The sequence below is a fragment of the Stegodyphus dumicola genome, chromosome X1, assembly GCF_044657685.1.
Source record: "Stegodyphus dumicola isolate Sdum_Otavi_A_Nest chromosome X1, ASM4465768v1".
In the NCBI taxonomy this organism is placed as follows: domain Eukaryota; kingdom Metazoa; phylum Arthropoda; class Arachnida; order Araneae; family Eresidae; genus Stegodyphus; species Stegodyphus dumicola.
The window spans coordinates 81125015-81150438 of record NC_140780.1 but is presented as its reverse complement, the minus strand read 5'-3'; the positions used below and the strand labels follow the sequence as shown (position 1 = coordinate 81150438).

The following is a 25424-nucleotide window of genomic DNA, read 5'->3' as shown; positions in this document are numbered from 1 at the left end:
GGTGTGTCCAGTTACGACTCCTCTGTGTAACTACCGCTTATACGGCACCTCATAAGCAGTGCATAGCAGAGACTTTTTTTTGCTTTACTTAAGGTTACCAAATATGACAACGTAATGATCTTTCCTACCCAGCTAATGTTAAAACATGGCGGTTCCTCTCCCCCTAACAAAATAAAGTTCTTTTGGCGACACAGTTGGCGCTTTTCGAATGTGTTGTCTTCACATGTTACCAAGGGTACGGCAACCCTCCTTTTCAGTGTTGGTTGAATCCCCGTAGCACTCGGTCACCCCAGCCCTCACTGCGGGTTCAGTCGCATGCTGGAAGCTCACTCAGCGGGAAGTGTTGGAAAGAAGTTGGCATAGAGTCGAACCGATCGGCGGTCTCTTCGGGTTCAGTAAGCCAACCGTCTGTGCGCGAGGGACGCGATCGACAGTAGGAGCATGCGGTAGGAGGTAAAAGGTGATGTGGGTGGACGAAATCGCTTCGGCGATGTTTAGAGTTTGGCTGTGTCTCGTGCCCGTCCTTTTGACGGTAGATTCGGGACCAGCGGCCTCAGCTAGCCCCTCAGGGTAAGTTTCGACTTTCAAACTTTGTGCTAAAAATTTATTAGAGAATATTCAATCAAAAATCTCTATTGAGAACATTCCTGACATATGTCGGCGTGCTATCATTTGCCCAGCGCAAAATAATTTATGTTTAAAAAAAGTCTGAAAAACTTAAGCAAATGTATCTGACATTCCATGATTACATCTATTAATGAACAATGTTTATATTTTAAGTATTATTAAGTGGATTGCATATTATTTATACAGAATGTTACATAAAAGTAAATTATTTGACCTTTGCTAAAGTCACTTGTTTGCAAATCTCGATTGACAGATTTTCTGTCATTTAAGTTTGCTTGATCATGCGTAAATTTTCAGCGCTTCATTCCATGAAAATATTTTAAGTTATACTGTTCGATTTCGCAAATATTTTGCTTAGAATGCATTGGCAAATGCTTCGATTTGCAGTTGCGTTATAGATTAATCATTTATTTCTCTATAACTATACAGCCGTGATAGTAATAACTCTTTCAATTTAAATTTCATGTCCAGGAGCTGTCAATATACAAACTACTTATTGATAAAATAATCTAGATAATTTCTTCTTGATGCATTATGGAAACCTAAGCATGTATTTAATTTTCAAAAATTAAGAAACATTTTAAATTTTTGCTAAGATAAAATGAACTCAAAATTTATGACCGCAATCTCTCATTTTAAGCAGTTCTGCATTTGCTGTTATGTTATTTATCATAACAACTCTGTTTTAAATTAAAGGTTATCTGAATAAGTAAAATCTATGTTTTCATAGATGCATACTTAGTAACAGATATAGAGATGACGAAGTGTTTTGATGACGAAATTTATTAAGCCGAAGATTTAAAAAATGTATACTTTTAAAATATGTTTGACATTATTTATTACTGCATTCATTAAATGAGCAAAATAATTAATTTTTAGTACAGTTGAATGAAAATGTTTTCTGTGTTAAACCATCAACGAAATGTATTTAATTAATGATTAAAAATTGCTTTGTTATTCAACTGGACTTCCGTTTTCGGTAAAAGCTTGTTGTTCAATTACCTATTAAAGGCTTAATAGAAAAATTCATTTGTTCAAAGCATGTTTAGGTAGAATATTTATTTCGTTTTGCGTAAAAGTACAAATTAATTTTTAAAGAATAGTGTTACATTTGAATGATACGTTAGTCACTTCGTGCAATGAAATTAAAGTGAAAACCCGACTGACTGCTTTTCCAGGAAATCATCAAACTTTGAGGGAAAAAGGAATTTACGTGATCGGTAAATTTAGTAAGAAGCCAATGCTAATTATCATTAGAAAGGAATAATAATAATAATAAATCGCGTAAGAGGTAATAATTGTATCCGGTAATTAGTTATGATGTATTCATTAATCCATGCTCCTGTTTCATATGCATATCACATGAATGATTCCATGTTCAAGAAGTTATAAACATGATCACTGAAGGTATTATTGAATTTGAAGTTATGCGTATGCCTTATGCTCATGAAGCTATAGCATTTTCTGCCGAGGTTTTGTTTAAATGTTTACACACGTATTTAAGGTTACTCTTCCTTTTACACTGGTATGCGTGGAAGGCTGAAATTATTCCATGGAGTGCAGTGGAAATAGCATAGCTTGCAGACACACGAAATTTAGTTCTAACCACCCATAAAACATACACAGGTTACAGAAAAATTCATTCAGAGGTTCGCAAATATTCTGAAGTTTTATATCTTAAACAGTTACATTTCTGAATTTTTAAGTAGAAATGACACTGAATAAGTGTGAAAGAAAGAATTGTAATATAGAAATTAGTTTAGTATTAAAGCAAAAGAGAAAATATAGTTTTCTAAAACCTCTTCTCTATTTGAACTTTAAGGTCAAATGTCAATGGTAACATTTGCCTCAAATTCTTACAAATGCATGTACATGTTAGATATGTGAAAAGCACATGTTTATGTCAAAGTAATATATTTGACTGAATAACATTAATTTAACGGTGTGATAAGCTGTAGGAAAAAAAAACAATTTGCATTATACAAGAGGTTTTCCAAATCTTTTCACACAGTTTAGTTGCAGTCTTCCGGAAAACCTATTGGTTTCTTCTTTCATGTAATTTTCTACGATAATTGCAAATAAATATTTATCTTCAATTATGATAACTTATTCTAAAGAAGCCTTTTTACATGTTTGATGTCTCTTGTAATTTTTAATCCGTAGAAGAAAAGTTTTATTAAAAAAATTATATGAATTTTATTTTCATTTTGAATATATCTTCACTGAAGTGAAATATCAGTTTCAGATTTTGTTCAATGTTTAAATATGTTGTATATAAAGTAGGACAAAAATGTACTATGTATTACATTCATATATAGTCCAACCGTTTTACTGCCGTTGTATCCTTGGTTGCGTATTTTAATTATTCTTCTTTGTTTGTTATAGAACTGTATATATATATATATATGCATGTAAAGGAAATTGTAATTAGTTCAGAAATTATGCATACTTATCGCTTATTATAATTTCCATTTCATTAAATTGTAAGATAAACTTCTCATAACAACTTTTGCAACTAAATTATCAATGTTTAAATACAAATATATCTCAGAAACGCAAATTCCTGAAATGTGCAAAAAGGAGCTAAAATTCTTTAATAGAAAATAAGGTGAGAAAGCTTATTTGTTTCATTTTTCACATTACGAAACATTTGTAAGAAATGTTGCTTGACTGAAACTATTTAAGCTATTTCTTGAAGGCATTTTTATAATTTACATAACTCGTAAATAAATGAATGCGGAGTTTCCGAAATCTAAAATTTGATTGGGGTAAGTATGTGCAATGCAATTAAGCGAAATGTTTTGACTTAAATGTAGTTTGATAGAAATATTATTGCTCGTTTTAACGTTTCTCCCAAAATAACCATTCTCTCTTCCGCAATTTATTAAGACTTTTTTTATATGATGGAATCACAAGGTAAATTTTGCATTGGCTTTATACATCAGATGTAAATTTATTCTCCCCGTCTTTAAGTTTTGCATTTAACTTTGTTATTTTGGTTTTGCAATAAAATATAAAACACATAACATATTGTCTTGCTCTTTGGGATTCATGAGTTAAAATTTATGCACCCTCGCGAGCGTTTAAGTCAGAATGAGATCTCGTGCGTATTTGGTTACACTTTACAACTATTTGGTTCGCAAATAATATAATGGCACAGGCAATTTTTGCTTTTAAAATATAGAATTTTATGATGCGATATTTTAAGCATATTTTTTACAAATTACACGTAAACTGCAGGTGCAGTTAAAAAGAGTTGCAATCGAAGTGCTCGTAAAATTCGCTGACATTTATTTAAATTTGGTGTTAATTATTTATAATGCAAAGGTTTTGTAATTTTTTTTCAAAGCAGTAATACTAAAATAACTTATTATCATTTTAAATATTTTGAAATTAGAAACATTAAACTGGATATATAGTAAAATAAACTAACACTCAGACGATTATTTTAATAATCTTACATAATTTGTATAATTCTGTTACTGTAATATTATAATTTATAATACATCAAAGTGTATTTTTATTTTTATTCTTTTACTGAAGGTTTCAAAATCTCCTTCGGATCCAAAAGAAATGCTACAACAATCTATTTGAAACGCATGTAAAAAAATGAAAATTATGCTTTTATTGTTAAAGTCATACATTAATAAATTTCAACGTTAAGAGAAGTTAAGCATTAGTTTACCTGCTGGAATCTTAAAAACAAACTTGTATAGCTTTTCAGAGATTGTAATTTCTCGTGTACTGAAACTTCATATTGCGAATCGAAGTGAACAAATTGCTTTCGGAAGATGAAAGATAATATATTACATTTACTGAAACGATCATGACAGGGTTTACGGAAAATTCTCCATAGTATCAACTCAACCAAATCACGCAATTTCGCTATTTGCAATTCTCCCAGTTTAAATCGATAGCAAAATATCTTATGCGTGGATGAAAATATATTTCAAGCGATATAGGGGTAGGATTCTTCTGATTTTCTGGGACTTTCGCTGACATTTTGAATGATATAGTCAATTGAGCAAACGAAACATCCGTATTTATGTCTTTATTAAAAGTGATACCTATCATTAAAATCGCGCCTAATTTTTCGAGGATTCAAATTTATGTATCATTATATAATTTAAGTAATGCGGTAAAGAAATTTTATTTCTAAATTATACTAAAAAGGAATTTAAATATTTTATAAAATAAATTATATTTTAAATGATATTTTGAGCAATTTTAAGAATGAAACTAATTATTCTAAAACCTTTACATTTTTATCCATGAATTAAACATGTTTTTTGTTCTAGAACAAAAACATGATGTTTTAGATACATACAAATCAAACAAAGGGTTTTTCATTTTTATCAAATTTTTATCCTTTCACCTTTTTTGCTGTTGCTAATTTTGTTTATTAATTATTATTAATAACTTCTGGAATGTGGATTTGCATTACATTTTATAATACAATATCGCATTTTAAATATAGCTCTTCAATTTCTAATAAAATAAAGTATTTTAAAAATAGTATACGATTTTAATTTTGGAAAATGCCAAAAACATACATTTCTGTGTTGTCATGTTACAAAGTCTGAATCTTACAAATAACAGGTTAATTAAATGCATTGCTTAAGATCAATTCCTTTTAATTATACACTACGCACAGTTACGTAGAGGTGTATATTACTTATTTATTCAAGACCACGACCGTGACTGCGATAAACAGCTGTGGCCTGATTTTTTTTATGCGATCATGTTCGCTTGACCTGAGATTTCAGTTTTACTACTTTCTCCCGTCCCCACTCACGAAAGAAAAACGAAAATAAATTGGAACCTTGCAATAAGATAGGATATGCTTCTAGCAAAAGAAAATTATTGTCCATGGTCTTGCTTTTTCTCTTATTTTCTTCAACCTTTTGTATGTATTATTGATTTAAATTATTTTTAGGATTTTCTAAACAGTATAAAGCTTTGTATCAAAATTTTCAGAGAGAAAGGGTTACTTTGAACAATTACCTAAATTTGTTTCCACAATAGTTTGGTCTCAACCAATACTAATGAAAATTATGCTCTATAAAGACAAATTTGTATCTCAAGCAATGTATACAGCTTCAAAATATTAGAAAGAAACTACGATCTTCGAAAGGCGCATGTAAATATTGTACCTTACGTTTTAAATTTATGTCATGGGAAAGATATTTTGAAGATATTAAAATTAACCTCAGCATTTATCTCTATTCTGAATCCATCCATTAGTCTAACTCTTGTGACTTAAGAAGAGGTTACATGGGTCGTTTTGAGGGTATCAAAATAATGTTTCTGTTTAATTACTTTTGGAATTATTATGAAAAACGAATATTCTGGTCACTCATCAAGTGCATTTAAGTAGGTAAACTATTTTAAGTTTCCCTAACCGGTAAATGCTTTTCGTTTTCTGTTCTGTCATAGTCCCATTTCTCTGAACCTGTTCAAGAGAAGAAAGCGCGAGAATATATGAGTTGTTAACTAAAGGAAGACGGATGGAAAAGAAACGGGAAATACTTTATTTTGTTTGTTTTTGTTTAGCTACGTTAAACTCAATGTTCAGATACAGCTTCTTTTTTCAATAGTTTGACAAAGGCGGGACTTGTTGAGTCTATGTGAGCAGACTTAGATCAGCTTCTAGGAGAAAGGAATAAAAATAAGAAATAATGTAGAATCAAGTTAATGTGTAATGCTTTTATTTCATTTACAATTTAATTAAGATTACTATGTGATGGTGCTCAGATAATAGACTGGTTCTATTATTTTAAACAGAACTACTTCGAAGCTGTTAAAGTTTTTTGATTGTAAATAAATTATTCTCTTTTGCAATAAATTAAGTTGTTCCATCGATACCAATACGTGTATTCATTTAAACCTTTTTGACCAGGAAGCTCTTAACTTTAAAAAAAGTTACGTGGCAGAAGGTTAAGAGTGATTAGCAGTTATGAGAAGTCAGCACTTTACAAATTCCGAGTACTCTGTATTAAATGTGAAAATAATTTTCCCTATGTTTCGTAACCTTTCAAAACTTAAAAATTTAACATCAAGATTCTTTGCTTCAGATCTGTCAGATAACATGTTTTGATTTAAATGTAATTTAGTGGCAAAATATATTTAATAATGTGTACGTTAGAAGACTGATTTTTCACATTATACTAATAACTGCAACGTTTGTCATAACAGCAATAAAGCAGGAGAAATAGATTGGCTTCTGCATTTGGTATGTCAGCAATTTAGGTAAACATTTACTTGCAATCAAAGTGAATTTCTTTTTATAAATACCTATATTAGTTTCGCAGGTCTCTTATCCAACCATATTCGTAGCTTTGAATTTATATTACTTATTTTTTTGACATGAACTTCTAGGAAGCAATTTATTGCTCGCGACTTGTACAGGGAAATACATATAGTTTATCTCTGATTAAAAATTACCTGAGCAGTAATAATGCGTTTAGATAAGTCCAACTGCTTCATAAGTTAACTGAAGAACAAATAAAAAATGTTGCATTATTTTAAAATATAAGTTTTTAATTTTGTTGAAAGTAATGCATGATAACTTTATGGGATCTAAATAAGAAAAATAATATATTTAATCTAACATTTAGAGGAGAATGAAGTATTATTTTTTATCAAGGCCAAAAATTAGTTTTTTCTAGATGTTTGCAATCTGGAATGACGAAGGAAATGGGAAGGGGTGATCATTCTTGTTCGAAATAATAAATTTAAATTCATGCTAAAAATCTAAAACTACTGTTTTACTGAATATACGCTTAATGTCCTTAATTAAAAGATGAAAAAAATGCTTTTTTTTCCTAGCATAACGTACAAACTTTCCCCCAAATTAGTAACAAATGCTAATAACTGCTGAACTCCAGGTGTTTCATTATATGTTTTGGTATCTGCAGTTAAATAGGTAGGTTTTCTTAGAAAGATTACTCATTTTTTTAGGTTGATCTAACATATTTTTCAAAACGAATCGCGTTCGTTTTTGTAGCAAATTGCGTAGCTGTTTGGAATGTGTATTCCATAAAACAAGTATTTTTATTTTTCTGATCGAATTTTAATTTTTGTAATAAGAAATTTTCAAGACCTTTGCTTTTCAAATTTAAACTGCGTTTCTGAGGTAAATTTGTGAATAGAATCACTGTTCATAGCGACTATGTTGCCAGGGGGAGGAAACAAAAACTTCCATTTAAGATATTAAGAATGAATAAATATTCCCTTCTCTTCATTTGTAATGTATCAAAATGTACTTTCTAAAAGGCCTAGAATTAAGGTATGTCTTTGTGCGAGCTAGGTGGCATCATTGTTTTTAACATCCGCAAATAAATGCGTCTGGCAAAAGGAGGACAAAAAAAATCAACGCATGGCACTTTGGATAACTGAAATTCAACACCATGATTTTTACAACAGCATAAATTTACTAAACGTTTTCTCAGGATTGGGAAAATATGTTCTCAAAATAGAAAATTTGTGAAGATCCGTAAAGGAAAGAAAGTTATTATGTTAAATTAACGGAAAATCAGAATTGATGTTACACACCTTAGCACTACAGCGTAATTGCTTTCTGTGCGGCATTTATAAATGTACAGAAAAACTGGTTTTACAGGTACTTTCACTCAAAAGTCCAAATGCCAATATATGACGTATTTAATAGAAAACATCTACAGTTTTAGCATGTTAGTTTTGCTGTTTTTAGCATGTTAGTCTCCCTTTTTGTTGCTTCATGTTTTTATACTGTTGTAAATAAAAATCTCATCCAGCATAAACTATATGCTTATATAATTTTAGCATTACCTGCAATATATCATTAAATGTAACTTCCTGTATGCTGAAATTAGAGCTCCCAGGCAATATTAAGGGGCTTTGACCCATTAAATGTGATTTACTTTTAAGACAGTAAATTTATATTTGAAATAGATTTGTATTTTGCAACGGAAAAAGTACAACGGTACACTTCTGTGACACTCACAATTCAATTTCTAAGGTAACGTTATGTATGCAGTAGTTTAATCGATTTCGAAACATCAGAGTAATCAAAACGACAATAAATTCTGAGATGTCCAGTACGTGTTAAGTACTGGAAAAAGGGCAGAGAAAAAACCACGAGGTTTATTTTATTTCTGATAGTTCTTTTCACTTCGGTGTAAGATATCTTTTTCTGAATATCCCCTACCAACGTTTCGGAAGATTTACTACTCCTAATATGATACTGTTTCTTTTCAGACGTCGAGTAGCTTGGGTAACCACTGAGAAACGTCTTTCTCATAAAACAATGCTTTCAAAACAAGAGCTCTTTCATTTGCGGAATGGTTTAAGGCCTGGTAATCTCATGTTAAGCTTTGGCGGTTAATGAAACATGGTTCGTTGCCAGCAGATCTGACTCAGTCTAGTCTCCTTAAACAGCAAATAGTGTTCAAAAGGCATTGCCCATTCCTAATCAAGTCAGCATTTTTCTGCACAGGTTTTGCCACCAGTCCTATTAATATGCTACACTAGCATACTGACAGCTCCATAAAATCTAAAATCCAGCTGTGTAAACCTCAGACAGCTTGTATCGAAAAACTGACTTAATGTATGAGCGCTAAATAAATAAAAAGAAACTAGAAATACAAAAAACTCCCATAGACGTTCCTAATAGTAGTCGTAGTTCTTTATTTTTGAACTGTTATATAGCAGTACACTTCCTGATATTGAATTACACTAGAACATTTTCTTCTTGTGAAGCTTATATTTAAAAGTTCTTTGGGAGTTTTTCGTAGATATTAGCGCAGGAAGATAATTTCTTTATGCACTTTAAAGTGAAGTGGATTCCATGATAGTGTCAGTAACTTCTGTATCAGGTGTCAGCAGGGACGCATGCATTCTTCTGTAATACGTCTGAATATGCCCATGATAAGTAAATTTTTGAATAAGCTATCTATAAGAAATACATTTTCTGCAAAACGCTTTGGCGAAAATAATGGTGAGAATCTCCATTTACGTCATATACCATCAAATCAGTTCTACTGTTTAATTAGGCATATATCATGACACTTCATTTTCTATTGTTCTAATTTGTAATTTTTTTGTTTAATTTGTAATGAGGTTGTGCCCCGTACACTATGCAGTGCTGCTGTATTTTGGATTAATTTTTAAATAATCTACTTTCATGTCATTATGATCTCCTGACCATTACTTGTGTCAAATGTTTACAAACAACCGAAAAACGCATAGTTGTAACTTAAAAAAACGAATCCCACATTTCCTCAAATCCGCTTCCTGGAAGATCCTTGAATTCTTCAAATAATAATAAGAAGAAGGAATGAAAAATTTTATCTCATTTTAAAATGTTTTACTTGAAGTAAATTTAAAACATCGTAATAATAGGAAAAAAATAAGAATGCAGTATATTTTAAAACTAAACCTATAGTTAGTAAAAAAGCACAAAAGAAATTTAGAGAATTAAGTATATGTTATTAAACTACATAAGCCTGAGATTCCTTTTCTCAACATAATTTGTCAAATATATTGGAGTAACAGTTTCAATTTTTACTATTATTATGATCACAAAATTCAACAACCATGAATAAATACCTAAACTGATAGACGAGTTTAGCCATGTGGTTGAGTTAAACTGGCAGAAGAGTTGAGACGCAACACTTATACATGAGTTGCTACAAACATCCAAGACCTATTTGAAGTAATCCAGAATTCTTCATACTGCTCAGAATTTCTGGATCACGCGCAACCCATCGATTACTTGAAAATTTCTGTAGATTTCACTTGGTGCCTTACTGAAGAAATGTTGCACTCAGGGCTGTCACACGGTGATTCTGCTGATTCAGATATAACTAACCTAAACAATTTAAGAACAACTGATTTTAATTCAGTTTTTCAGTTTAGAATTCGAAACATAAGATTGATGACAAAAGGTAATATTTAAGAATTTCTTATCTGTTGAAGATTCGCGAAATATGGGGATCCGAATGTTCCATCCCGAAAAAAGTACTAAGATATAATGATAATGAAATTCGCTTCCACTGAGTTAGTTCAATTATTTAAGACCACATATGATGCCAAGAAGTTTCAGCCTCGTGTTAAATGTGTGGGAAAAACGAAATTATTAATTTTTCTGAGCAAAAGTCTGGAACGTTGTCTTTCCTCTAAAAGAAATTTAACCACTGAGAGAACTATCATGTTTTATTCTCTCCCCCGGAGAAGGGCTTATGAATTAAAAATAAAGGAAAAAATAACCAGATCTATTTTTGAAATGAACTGATTATTATTCTTTCAAGTAGAACGTTTATTACATTATTTTTCTAACACCAATTTTCAGCTCCTAATTGATTAAAATTGATTTATGTTAGCATAAAAAATCTTAAATGGTCTTTAGAAGCTATTTTTAACAGCTATAAACAGAACAAAAATATCTTAAGAAAATGCTTAGTTTTCTGTCTGAAAAACAGAGTGATATTTTGCATTATACAATAGTTTAAAATTTATACATTGTAAGGACACATATTCCTAAATATAAGGTAAAAGGAATGGAAATGGTTTACTTATGTTCACATGCAACCTCATTAATCGCATAGAAAACCAAAATTCGTATTAATTTGCTTCAAATATTTTTCCGTTCAAATCTAACTCACTGCCTATAGCAATATAAGTACGAAACTGCAACTCTTGAGATTACCTGACGTAATTTCTAATGCATTTCAATTTCGACATCCCAATCTGTTATATTACTATTACATTGAATATTTGCAAACAAGAAGATTGCCCATCAGTATTTTTATTTTAACTAATGGCATTATAAATGAAACTCTCTCTTCCTTAATTTATTAGAAACATGGTTCTTAATTACCTGAGGAAATTTTGCAATATTTTTTTAGACACAATTGTCGGAACATATAGTATTTTATTAATTTTACTATTCTTCACCTAGATATTACGTATACTATTCTACATCTAGATATTTATTTACAATCGCGTATTTTAATAGGCAGTAATTACGTTGTGATAGTATAAATCCATATACTGAATAAATAAGAAATTCTATTTTTCTCTAAATATGTGGCGAACAGAACTAGCTACGTTATAATGTCTAGCTATATCAGAATGTTATGCATTACAAGATGACACCAGTTGCAGCATCCCACAGGCAAAATTTAGAACTTAGGAATCCTAACCCAGCATCTATCAGAGATATAGAAATATAAGTCTAAATTGTACAGTATCATTGATTTAGAATAAAATGCATATTGAGCTGTGAAAAATGCACAATGATTTGTTCAATGTAAAGTGTCCAAAACCGATGTGCAGAGCTTTCTTTATGTGTCAGCCTAATTTTCGTCGAAATTGTTTCGAGGGATTTTGCTTTTTTTAAAATATGAAAATGCAACATCTCAAATCAAAAAACGAACGTGTGAAAATATGGCGTGCAGATTGTGACATTGTACTTAAACAAAAACCAAGGAAATCGAATATACTGACATCAGGCCTGTAGATCTACTACCTATCTACCACAAGAACACGTTTTCTCTAAAATGATTACACCTGTCAATTAAAGTATGGACGGGGCTTAAATCATTTTGCCTAATACTGTCTAAAAGGCATTTAAAATATGCCATCTTTATGCATTTAATGACTTAAGGGCGATATATCCTTTATGATGTCAGCCATAAGTAAAATCCTCATTAATATATCATTTGGTCTTCTTTGCGGATAAAATTCTCCAAAAAATAGTATGATAAAACATTTCCCCTGACTCACCACTACTTGAAATATATAAGGATTATTACTATAATGATTTCCACCAGTCCGACATACCAGATAGAAGGGTTCTCGTGACAGAGAGACACTACGTATTTTAGGTAAAAGTGGCTAATTTGGTTTCACGAGCAGTATTGGGAGAATGCGCCTTTGTATCGTGATTGCCTTTATATGGTGAATACAATATCGCGCACGTCACGCAGCATTATGCCATTCGACTTCCAATAGATCTTCATTTCTGATCACAGACCATCACTAAAGCAGTTTGAAGAGCTAAGAAAATAGGAAATAGTCTAGACCGTTCTTGTTTAGGAGAACCAATGGATCCAATTGCATGTGTAAAAGCAAATAATATTTGAATTCACGTGCTAGTTCACCAACAAAGCAGTGCAAGAGATATCAGCAGCGCACGTGGCTTATCACAGGGTACGACAAATTCTGCACGAAAATGATATTTATTTTTATCATGCAATATCAAAGCAAGAACTGTTCTTGCGGGAAAATATATGATGATTTCAGTACCGCAGTTGAACCATTTACAAAATCAAGGATGCCAAGGCTTTTCTTTCTCGCTATCCTTTATATGGAAGAGAAGGGTATCTAATGTAGTGGGTCCTTAAACCGACATAGCAATCATTACTTACGTTCGGACTCTCCTTCATGGGGACAAGTCGTCAGGCATCCAGATATTAATGGAAAGTCGCTAGGTTGTTAACGTCTGGTACAGCATTTGGTAGAACTGCTTATCTGAATCTGTATTCTGACAGAAATACTTCTATTGTTTTCAGGAAATTTGACCTGAAATAGAAAATACTCCTTTAGCGACTTATCGCTTGTCTTAATCTTCCAGCGAAGAAGCACCAAACATAGAATATATAAAATAAATTATTTTATTAGCTCATATATAACTCATTTGCATCATGGTGGGAGCCAAAGAAAGTAGAAGTGACATTAAAGGCAAAAATAGTAATAAAATTGCTTCATAAACTCTAAACCGTACAATCTCTAAATTCTTGTATAACTTACATTAGAAGCAATTCGTTTTGATTTCGTGAGTTTAAGCAAGCTGTCTTTAAAGAAATCTCTAAGCAGTAATTTTGAGTTTTGAATTTAAATAATTTTTTCAGTTCCTAGAAACATGAATAAAACTATTTCTAGAAACTGAGAAATGCTGAAAATTTAATACTCACCTAGCAGAATATTTATTCACCACAGCAAAGTGCTCAATTTCTTCAGTACCTTACTTAATTATAACGTTTGCTGCTATTCAATTAGCTCTCAAGCAAGGCTTAATTTTGCAGGTACTTAACAACGTAGTCATTTGTTCGCATTGTTTACTTAAAATTTTGTGAGGAAAAATGGAAAGATAATTCGCAAATGCATGCGCAAAATGTGAATTTTGTTTTACTAGTAGACAAAAATTATGGCATAATTGATGCTAGTAAATCTTCTAAGTTAAGAAGATGAAAACAACAAAGTGATAATAGAAATTAAATCGCAGTAAATTTGTTTTTTACTGTAGATATATGTTAGAAAGTTTATGGAGTAAAGAGCGTTAATACATCCCTTAAAATATACTAGAAATGGTATAAATTTATTTGGTTCAGTTATAATGTAGTATGTTTTATTAACTTTATAATATTCGTAATGTATAAATCACGCGTAAATAAAACATATAAGTTATCAAAAGAAAAAAAAGGCTGAGCAAATAACATTAAAAAATTTAAAATTATAAAAATGCATTCATGTAAAGTTTTGTTTAGTACGAGCAGCGTGTTATGTGTACCAAGTTAGTGATGCAAACACATGTCTAGAATGACAAATAAAATTAAATGATTTCATAATATCAAATAAAATATACGTAAATATATTTTATTAGGCGTACGTAGAAATACATGTTTAACATATCATATTGACACAGATCTTGATATGGTTAATGAATGCCTGAAATTATTACTAAGAAAATCCGCTTAACTATTTCTGGATGTTCGCAATTAAAACTTGCGCAACATTTCTAAGAAAACTTGGAAAAAAATCTGTGTATTTATTACAAGGCTGTTTGCCATATAATATTAAAAGAGTTAAATTATAGAATTTCACATGAAATGAAATTGGAAAAGTATCTAAGAATAGCAAAAGACAAACATCAGAATTCTGCTGAGATATTAAAAGATTCGAAAAATATTTCCTTCTGTTGAAGGAATTTACCTTATATTTTCGTTAAAAAGCCATGCCTTTTAATAAATGAAACTGGGACGAAGTTAATATTTTATGAGGAAGCTTACCACTATTGAAAAAGGATTTACAAAACCTCTTTCGCAATTGAACTAGGAATTAGTATTTTCCTGCCTAAATTTCACGGTAAATTCTTCACAATGAAAACTTCTTAATATCTGTTAGGTAACAATAGCAAAAGTAAGGACTTAAATAAAATTTTCTTTTAAATAGCCACCGTTGCTTAGAAATCTCATAGTTTTCCATAAAACCTATTTGTAATGCTTTTTTTCGTACTGTCTCCCAGTGTCTACAGAAATAAAAAATGTCATTTCTCAAAAATGTTTTCTGAATTTTCTCTAACATATGGCAGAATGAATTGTGAAATGCTGCATATATTATTGAAGTAAATATTTGATTTACATATGAATTTGAAACTCAAACTGTAAATAGAAGTATTTACGAAACTGTTTGTCGTTTTCGAAAGTACTCGAGATGCAGAGACAACAAATAAAATGAAGGCACTTTAGATGAAAAAAGGCAAGCCTAAATAACATTATTAGTCTGCGCGCAAATAATTGCTCTGTAGGGGATAGGAAATTTGGGACATTACAAAAGAATTGCTATATTGAAATAAAGATAAAGTTTCTTATAAAAGGTATCCTTTTAATATATCATGAATACGCTGAATTTGTTCATTACGAAAAAATGGATTACATTGTTAAAAATTACATAAAGTATCTAATAATTGTGTATCTTTCTTTTAAATCTCTCAGTAGGCTACGATAAGCACAGATTTAACTTAAAAGTTACTTCAAAAATTATAACCTAAGTAGAATGACGTCATCACTGAGGAATGGCAAACATGCAGTTTTCGTGGTTGGTAATTAAAAGAACTTACCAATAGCATAGCAGCAGACATGAACACTTGGCAGAACATTTGGATGGTATATGCAATGTTGTATAAAGTAATTTCAGGTAATTAGAAGCGCAATGGGAAGGTTAAACTGTAGATGTTGCTTGAATATACAGAATTTGTTAAATGTATGAATAACATCTAAAATACTTTCACAGCACCCAAATGTATTCTTCATGGGTTCTCCTACTCTATACATCCTTCACTTAATAATATATGCTTTTTTAAATATATTCTGAATAATAATGGGAAACAATATTCTTTTAGTTGTTTCGTAATGTATTCTCGAAACATTCATTTATAATTTTAAAAAAGTAAAAATATATTTGCTGTTTAAACTATCCAAAAATAACAGTTTATTTCTCGATTTAATGTGTGAATTTGCTTTCAAACTTTTGCTTTAATACTGTTCAAACGTTTTCGTTAGAAAAAGGTCAGAGTTTAATTAAACAGAGAACTTTGTTTTAAGATAAGTCTTTAGGCAATTCGTACAACATATTTTTTTAGAAACATAAGTTTAGATTTAAAAGTTAAACATTAGTTTTTACAACATAAATTTAGAATATGGCCCGATTTACAGTTACAGTTTTGGCTCGATTTCCAGTTGCAGGTTGCACAAATGAAGTACTTTATTACAGCAATATAAAATAGAAAACGAAACCTTTCAGTAGAAGAAAATGAATGAAGTATTTTTAAACTTTACATCATATTTTAAGTGCATGCATATTGAGACGAATTAAAGAAAATGAATGGTGATTCTACGACAAAATAAATGATTCCATTCGCAGCCTAATGTCGCGAATTCTTTTTCCTAATTATTCTGTTCTATGCCCAAAGGAGAATCACTGGAAATGAACTAGTTGCAAAGCTGACAAACAAGAAGTAAACAACATCAATGATGAAAAAATCTTAAGTCTCCTTCTGACATTATATCTTAAGAGGGCCATTCAGGATTATATGCATAAAATTGGCAATAGATAGTGGGTCGCAACCACCACGGGCGTTAACATTCTTTCCAACAGGGGCAACAGAGCTGCAAAGCAGCTCCTTATGAATGAAACTATACTTCTCTAGACATGATCCATCCCACGTTTAATTCCACCGCTTTCGGTGTAGAGACACAAGTCTTTGTGTATGCGATACAGAAGGAAGAGCTGACTGTTACGTATTTGACTCCTCATAGGCATCAGAGTATTTTCTTAAAAACCAGCTTCACAGAATGAAGTGCTAATACTAATAGCAACAGAACTGCTCACTAAATTGTTTCACTCATATCAGACCGTACTGCTGCCTACTCAGTCATGCCAAGGCGTATGCAGCCTGCTTCAAACACGTCTGTAACGTAAAATTGTCTCAGCAATAGCAGTAAAGCGGCAAAATACTATGATATGTTCAGCGCTGTTACCCATGCCCAAATATGTGTATAGTTCAGTAGTGATGAGTGTATTTTCAATTTGTTTATTTTTTTACCAATCGCCTATATGTTCTGACCATATATCCTCTCACATAAGAATACGCACTAACTTGAACATCTGAAAATAACTATGTTCACTTCACGCTCGCTGCTGCAGTTTTCTCTTTCCTTGATTCCTCTAGGAGACGCGTGTGCTTTAATATTTTGTAAATCTTCACGTTCTGTTTTCATCAAATGGTTTCTATACCATTTATTGTAAACTCAACAGAGTTAATATCATTGTGACATACCTAACACCTTCCGACGAGTTGGCATCTAAAATCCGTGTGTTCTAGAGGGCAAATAGAGCAGCGTCCAGTATGCTGTATAGTTTCATTTAGAAAAGTTCCAAAATGTTTCTCCTTCTACTGAAATTCTTACGAAACAACAACAAAAAAACCTTCTAGCAAGGTGTTTTTCTGTAGATGACCACATTTTAAATTAATATCACAGAATTCTACTTTCGCTGTTACTCGTTAAAATGTTTTTCTTCATTGGTCTTGGCTGATGATTATTTTTCGAGGCGGAATATTTTTCTTATTTTTACTTTATGCATTTGTGCTTACTTAGAGCAACTCTAGTTTTATGTACTAGAGATTTACGATTCGAGTTTCTTCAGTAACCGACTTCCCCGTGTTTTTAATGTAGTCGGAAACTAATAAACATGCTTTGAGATTCTTTTGGGTTCAGATGAAAGCTTTCAGTAGTATTGGAGTTTCAAATTTAGGCGGGCATTTCATATTGACTTCAACACTGGAAGTTAAATAATTCTTTACTGTGCAGCTTCCAGAAATTTTCACAACTACAATTATTCTTTTTGTATCTTATAACAAAATATTTTATTAAAAATGTTTTTATTTACGTCTGAAAGAACATGCAAACCAAAAGCAAGAATGTGAGACGACGAGCCGTGAATTTTTTTATTTGAATAGGGAAGATAATATTCTTTGCATTAGAATACATATGATAATGATTAAATAATTTATCACCGAATTTCGGCCCTTGTAATAACATGTTCTGACATTCATACAGTCTTTTAGTTTAAAACTCTACAACCACTCTACATCATTTTTTAAGCTTGTGGTAGATTTATTGATGCTATTTTTTTAAAGCGAACACATAGACTTCCATATACGGTTTAACAAAATTTCGCTAAAATTAACAAAATAACTTCTCTTTTATGACAGGAAGGGCAAAAAAGAAAAATTCTTTAGTGTTCTTGTAGCGTATCAAAATATAAGTGTAATTTTACAATCAGTTAAATTTAATGATAGTTAAAAACATGATAAATTTTGGGCAATGTTTTTTATAAATATTCTTTGATTAAATCAGGTTCATTTCTTTATTTTTTACAGCGTTCATCAAACACTGAGAAAACGTCCCTATAATAACTGTAAAAGTGTATGGCATTAATTAAAATTAAAGTTCCTTACAGTCCTTTATATGCCTTACAGCTGTTTAATTAAACCTATCGTAGTTTTCATTATAAATTATCTTATAAATTTTAAACACCTTATAGTTGTTTAATTAAAGTATCGAGCCCAGTTTAGCAATTTACTATGAAATTTTAATCTATTTTGAAATAAAAGTTCATTCTCACAGTACTGCATTTGTATGTAACCATCATTCTTGACAAAACAGAAACAAAGATTGCGGACTGGATCAAAGTTTAACTTTCGAGTATGATGACAATGTTAAGGACTTACAACTTGTTAAAATGTATTTTAATTTGGATTATATATTAACTTAGAGTTGAAATTTGTACTTCATTTATCATATACGAATTTACTACTCATTTAATATGCTGTAATATTCCTTTTACAATAAATACGATTAATCTGATTAATTACTTTCTTGCTTAGTTGTTATTTGCATTACGATGTTATAAAATGACTGAATGTAAATGCATTATATACATATACTTATTTCTATAACGTAATATAAAAATATACTTAAATAAGAATAAGAAGGATGAAAATAACGACTTCATTTTCTTATTTCATTTCTTCTGAGGGAAGGAATTCATCAATAATATCACCAATAGATGCATATGAGTCCCTAATCTAAACATATTTGCATACTGTATTAGATTTCCTTTGCAGCCGGAAATTGAGACATTTTCAAAGATTAAATTATGAGAGATATTTAAGCAACAGAAAATGGGGAAATATAATGCTCGGGGCCCGATTGCGTGTTTCTAAGTGATTGTGTAACAGAAGAAAATTACATGAAGTAAAAGCATGTTTAATATATTCTATATTTCCAGAAATGAAATTTCATAACAAAAATTTATAAAAAAAACTTCTAAACGCAAAATGAAGAAATTCTGCATTCTGCAGCATAAATGAAATGACTTTTGATCAAATGTAAAGAAAAATAATTCACATATTACTTTTAAGCAGTTGCTCCCTAAGAACGATTTTTAAAAACAAAAATGCTGCTGAAATTTATTCTTCTCCTCCAGTTCAAAATTCATAATACAACTCCAGTTATTAAGCAAATTTCTCAGATACTTCTAGAAATGATGTTTATTACATTTTATTTTCCTTTACTTTATTATTACATTTTATTTTCCTTTATTATTACATTTTATTTTCCTTTATTATTACATTTTATTTTCCTTTATTATTACATTTTATTTTCCTTTACTTTATTATTTCATTTACTTTATTACTCATCACATTTTATTTTTCTCGATCATAATAATGTTGATCCATTCGAATGGTTTACTCAGTATTATATGCAGAAACCACATAATAGACGAATTATTTCTTTAAACGAAGTTTATAAGTTTCAACACAGTTTGAGTTAATCTAAACAAAACACCCGAACGAGTTATCATCCCGTCTTTAACGCTCAGCCTCAGAATAATCAATAATTATGATAATATAAAACAACTAAATATTTATGTTGCTCGAGGGATCAAAATTACAGAAACTACAAAATAAGAAAGATAAATAAATAAAAATTCCCCTTCTTGCGGCTGGACAGACACATTAAGCCAAATTGTTGACAAATCAAAATTTAAGTTTATATTCTAATAACTTCCCCCTTCTAATCTGCTATATGTAACGTAATTTCAGGCAAACTCTGTTTCTTAGCAACAGTACTATGGGAGACAATAATACAACAGTTTTACTATGGTAGACTGAAAATTCCAATCCTGTTTTCTAACTTTAGTTTCTCTCTTCAGATTTATTTGATATATATACATATTCTGGTAGAGTAGACAAAGCAACAGAAGTGCGAGAAAAATTCAACAACAGAAAAAACAGACTGGTTAAAATAAACCTTACAAGTTCAGAAATCTAAATGCATTTCTAGAAGTATATTTATTCCGGAAAGTTTGGGTTTCAAAACTAGTGTATTCACATATAATACATATGCATATACTGTACAGTAAGCAGAAACGTAAGATATAGTTGAATTTACAACTTGCAATTTGCATTTTAAAACAGATAGCACATTATCATCTCAACTTTTTATGGAACATGTTTTTACTTCAGTGTATTTTAATAAAATTGGAGGAAATCCACCAGATCTATGAATTTAGGAATTAAATGTTGTATTTTACACTGATACCCCGAATTTCCCTGATTCAGGAGTAACATTTGACCAAACAGTTTTTGAGCAACTTATCTAATGTGATGCATATTCTGACTCATAATGAAATAGACTTACATAAAAAGTGTGATTATAATTAAGTAAATAAATGACTTCGAAAAGGGCATTCTAGCATTAGTACTAGCGAACACCAATCTGACACTTCTTTTCCCTTCCATTCTAGTATAGTAACAATGGTAAACAAGACATTGATTTGCCCTTATCATACTCCATAATTTATGGATCTTCTATGTAATGTGCGAATTATACATTAAATTTCTACTATCTGCAGGACTACTTTTTCTATTCTGATTGGCTTTGCTTATAAATTGGCTTATAAACGATCATCAGCGAATTTTAATCGTAAAATTATTTTACTGAGATTCCTAAGAGAAAATGGTTTTCACATATGCACGTTGATCTAAAAATATTCAGTCTTTCTCGAACATCATCCTTAAATTTCTTTAATGTATTTGAATTAATATTGTAAATTTTTATCACTTCAGTTCTTAAAAATCAGTATCATACTGCAGACCTGTAATCTCAAATTATAGCTCTCTCGATGCACTATTAATTATTATTAAAAATAGATCACGAACTATTTTTAATAATAATTAATAGTGCAATTTCGCTTTCAGTTTTTCGAAAAACGCCAAATGTTGCTAATGAAGGACGATCTACGATGTAAGAAATTCTATAGGAATTCTCTAGGAAAGCTAGAAATTGTAAAATAGTTCACAAGCTGACAAATTTAAGTTAGTTTAAAGTTAGGTTGCCTAAAGGAAACAGTGCCTTCTTGGAGGAAATTTTAAGGGTTCACTTTAAATATGTAAACATATATGTAAACTATTATGCAGCTAGTCAGTTCGTCGGGTTTTGAACCTAGTTCGAAATACTTGTATTCAACGCTCTTAACGCTTTTCCCCGAGGGTTATTCTGAAAGCTGGCAGATTAAAAATTTATTGAAAGTTCTAATTTATTTCTCTTAAAGAGACATCAAAGGCCAGAAAACGTAAACTATTGTAAGAAATTTGATTATTGTTCGGATGTCGCACAAAAATTAGTGGCGGGCCATAGTTTGCTCAGGCTAAGACATCCTACCATGCAACTGTGACATTACTCTCTCAAATTTTCTAGTTTTCCTTACACAATTTTTGTGCTATTGCTTTAATTTCGCTTTCTGTTATAATTTATGCTGCACAACAGGTTTCAATTACATGTTACAACATGTTGACTATTATAACGTTTTATATAAGAGTAACTCAAATGAAACTGCAGTATATTTGTATAGTTAATGCTTAAATTTATTTTAATGCAACTGTGCCTTTCGAAACTGTATAAATTGCATTTAATTTAATAAGATTTTTTAAAATATATTTATTTTCATATTGCCATTACGGATGATTCAGAATATATAATAATCCTAATACCTATTTTGTTTCGCTTTTGTTGATGTAATCTACAAATATATGTTTAAAGTAATATAAGCTGTTATTCCTACTGCAGAAATCCTGTAAGAAAGAGTACATATATGTGGTTTGCATTTATTACAAGGTAAATAGAATTTTTTGCATCATTATCTCTTTGTTATTATATATTTGGAATAAGGTTTTTACATGAATGATGTATATCAATTCCGTTTCATATTTATTTAGTTAATTATCTTATAAATGCACAACAAAATTGGTAAAGCGGTAAAGAACGCCTTGACAAAGGAAAATGCACAGTTGTTTTCTTTTAAAACAGTTCCAGTATGAAATGGATCAACCCCTATCAAATTAACTAATAAAGTTAATACTAGTATGAGATTAATAAAATATGGCTTTTATAAAACTTTTGTAATCGTACCACTACAGAATTCATTAATACATTGTAAATACAGTTGCTACGTAAAACATTTTTATTCTCTTTCTGAGCAATTGATCTATGACTTTATATAAGCACTTAGTAGTTACAATCTGTAACTTTATTATTTGTAGTCTAAGAATGTAATTTTTGTTAGTTACACTGTACTTATGTAAACACTGATGATTTAGCATCAGTGATCGTTTTTGGGCCTGACAATTAGTAAATTTCCGCACCAACTGAACACTATTTTAAAAGTGTATGTTCTGTACAGCTAACATTCTAATGGCGTATCGTAATGTCGTCGTCCATTTGTGGTCGAACAGGTAAGACAACTAGACGAAGGTATTTTCTTTTAGATTCGGACCCCATTGAAAGAGCTCTCTGCATCAGGTTTATGAAGTTCCCTTTATATGTAAAGCAAATGCTAGGCTGTTTTTTAAAAAAAGTTCAGCACTTGAGGCAGATAAACCTATAAGGTATTTCTCCCACCTTCTTGGCATGCCTTCGTGGTGTGGTGGTCGCACGCTGGGAGCGTGTTCCAGAGGTCCGTGGTTCGATTCCCGGCAAAGGCGTTTGTAATTTTTCATCTTGCTTCTTCCAAAAATACCTAATGTATCTACAGTGGCGCCCGAAATAAGAGAGTGTTGGATGATGGCTCTCCACACCCAGGATTTGGCGACTGGATCCCCTAAAAATCCAAATCGCCCTTTAAAAGGGGGAGTATATAAGGTATTTCTCCCGCCTTCGTGGTGCACGTTCGTGGTGCACGTGGTGCACGTGGTCTGCACGTTGAGAGCGTATTCCAGAGGTTCGTGGTTCGTTTCCCGGCGGAGGCGTTGCTAATTTTTCATCTTGCCTGCTTCCAAAAATGCCTAATGTCTCTACAAACCTAAAGTGTTTTCCATAGTAAATAAAGCATTGTTTTCAGCTACGGTATCATGTTCTTTCATGTTTCATTAATTGATTAAACATAATAGCTTATCATTTTAAAGATACATGTTAAATTATTTCATGTTGTGAAGCTCATCCAAACAATTCATTCATTCTGTAAGTATTAATGAAATCTAAAAGTAATAATGTATCCTAATCTCATTGTTATATGGAAATTAACTTATTTCAGCAATTATCTACTTTAGCTCCTTAGGAAAGAGCAGACTAATGATCCAGAGCCGAAAGAGTTCGAGGTTTAATATCATTATAAATCAAAATAGTCTATCCCGGGAATTTAACGTTATCTTAAAATTTACCATCTGATGATGCTACTTTGTTTATGCCATTCATTAGAATACGTGTGTGTGTGTGATTATGGCAAAGCCTCGAGGGCTATCTGCCTAAGAGGAGGGATGCCTTCGTGGAGGACTTTCTAAGGGAAACTGGCTCGTATACACGTTACACATGGGGAAAACCACGAAAACGCCCATGCAGCCAGCCCGTTCGCGGGATTCGAACCTCGGACCGAACTACCAGTGTTCAGCGACTTTACCGCTCGGCCGCTGGTGGGCCATTCATTAGAATACGATGGAAGAGATCGCATTTTTCCTTATAACGTAAACTGTTGCTAAATTAGGCTGCCGCTCTTGTTAACTAATAAAGGACTATAGATCTGGAGTCAGACATTATTCATTATCACTCGCAATGACATTTATTAGAACTGTACAAAAATACTTATCAAATTTTACTTTAAAACATAGAGGTAACTTTATTTTTAAACAATTAGTTAGGGCATTATTTTTCAATGTAACAAATAAAAAAAAACTTTCCGGTATAGTTTAGAGTAGAAAATATTTTACTAGAAGTCTTAAGATCTCTCCTTGTGATACGAATTTCTCTTTTTACGTTTTCTTCATAGTTAAAACTAAGATTTAGGTTAAGCTTGAAATTATTACTTCATCTTTATCTAACGTCTGTAGAATTCTGAAAAGGAATCGGTTAGCGTTTTATTTAACTGAGATATTTTACGCTATCATAAAACATAACTCTCTCGTCAAACTCATTTATGGTACCACCTCATAGAAGAACTATATTTATGAAATGGATCATTGAAAGCATCATCAAAGTTATTTTAAGTTGAAAGAATGATTTTACAATTTCTTAATATTATCACGTTGTTAATAAATTCCTCATAATTGTGTTGATTTCAATTTATCTCTAAATTTTCCTTTTATGTATTAAACTATAAGATTGTAAAATTTAATTTATAAGTCAACGCTAAATATATTTAAAACCTTTCCTACGTATAGTATCTTTTGCTAATATATAAAGAGATAAAAATTCTTGTGAATGGTATTTTATTGTAATTAATTCTAACCCATTTATGCAATAAATTCGTTTAACGCCTTAAATTTTGTGTTACAGAGCAATCATTTTTCTTCCTCGTGAAGTAAATCTTTTATACTTAAGGACGTAAAATTCAGCGTCTCGAGGGCATAAAGTATTACTTCTCACTTTTCATCATCTCTTTTACCTTTGTAACATTACGATACATACAGTTTACATTTATATTTCAAATGCTTTGCGAAAGGCAACAAACTGTATTTACTACAGCAGCTTACTAACGTCAAATTTACAAGTGTTACACGTTAAACTGTCCGTTAAATCATTTTATTGATATTATCAGTTTTATTAAAACAGAGCATTAATAATTTTGCAAAACAAAAGTACGTCACCGTTGCCTGAAGGTATGTAATGGCTTAGAATCATAATTGTAAATACCCGAGACACATGCATTTGCACTTTTAAACTAAAGCATTTACAATTTCTTTCGTTTTTATTGTTGCATAAAGCTCCACTTCCGATTATTCTAGTTTCATCGAACTGCCTAAAATAATGCAAAGACACTGAGAGGATCTTAAACGAAATGTACTTAATACTTGAGCATTAATTCTACGAAAAGCTGCTGTCAGTTTGGAGTTTCAGCAAATGCAAATTCTATGCTCTCTGTAAGCACTACCTGTATAGAAAAGGTTGGTAAAAAAACAAGGTGTTTGTCGTTAATTA

General features: G+C 31.0%; 1 protein-coding gene across 2 annotated transcripts in view; it reads left to right on the top strand.

The window, feature by feature from the left end:
• The first annotated feature begins 275 nt into the window (after nucleotides 1–275).
• Nucleotides 276–25424, top strand: part of LOC118181801 (gamma-aminobutyric acid receptor subunit beta-like) — a 534459-nt gene continuing 509310 nt past the window's right edge. For both annotated transcript variants that reach the window (XM_085808441.1, XM_085808440.1), the window contains exon 1: nucleotides 276–570. In XM_085808441.1, coding sequence (XP_085664567.1) covers nucleotides 464–570 — 107 coding nt within the window. In that variant the 5' untranslated portion in view covers nucleotides 276–463. The remainder of the gene's footprint in view (nucleotides 571–25424) is intronic.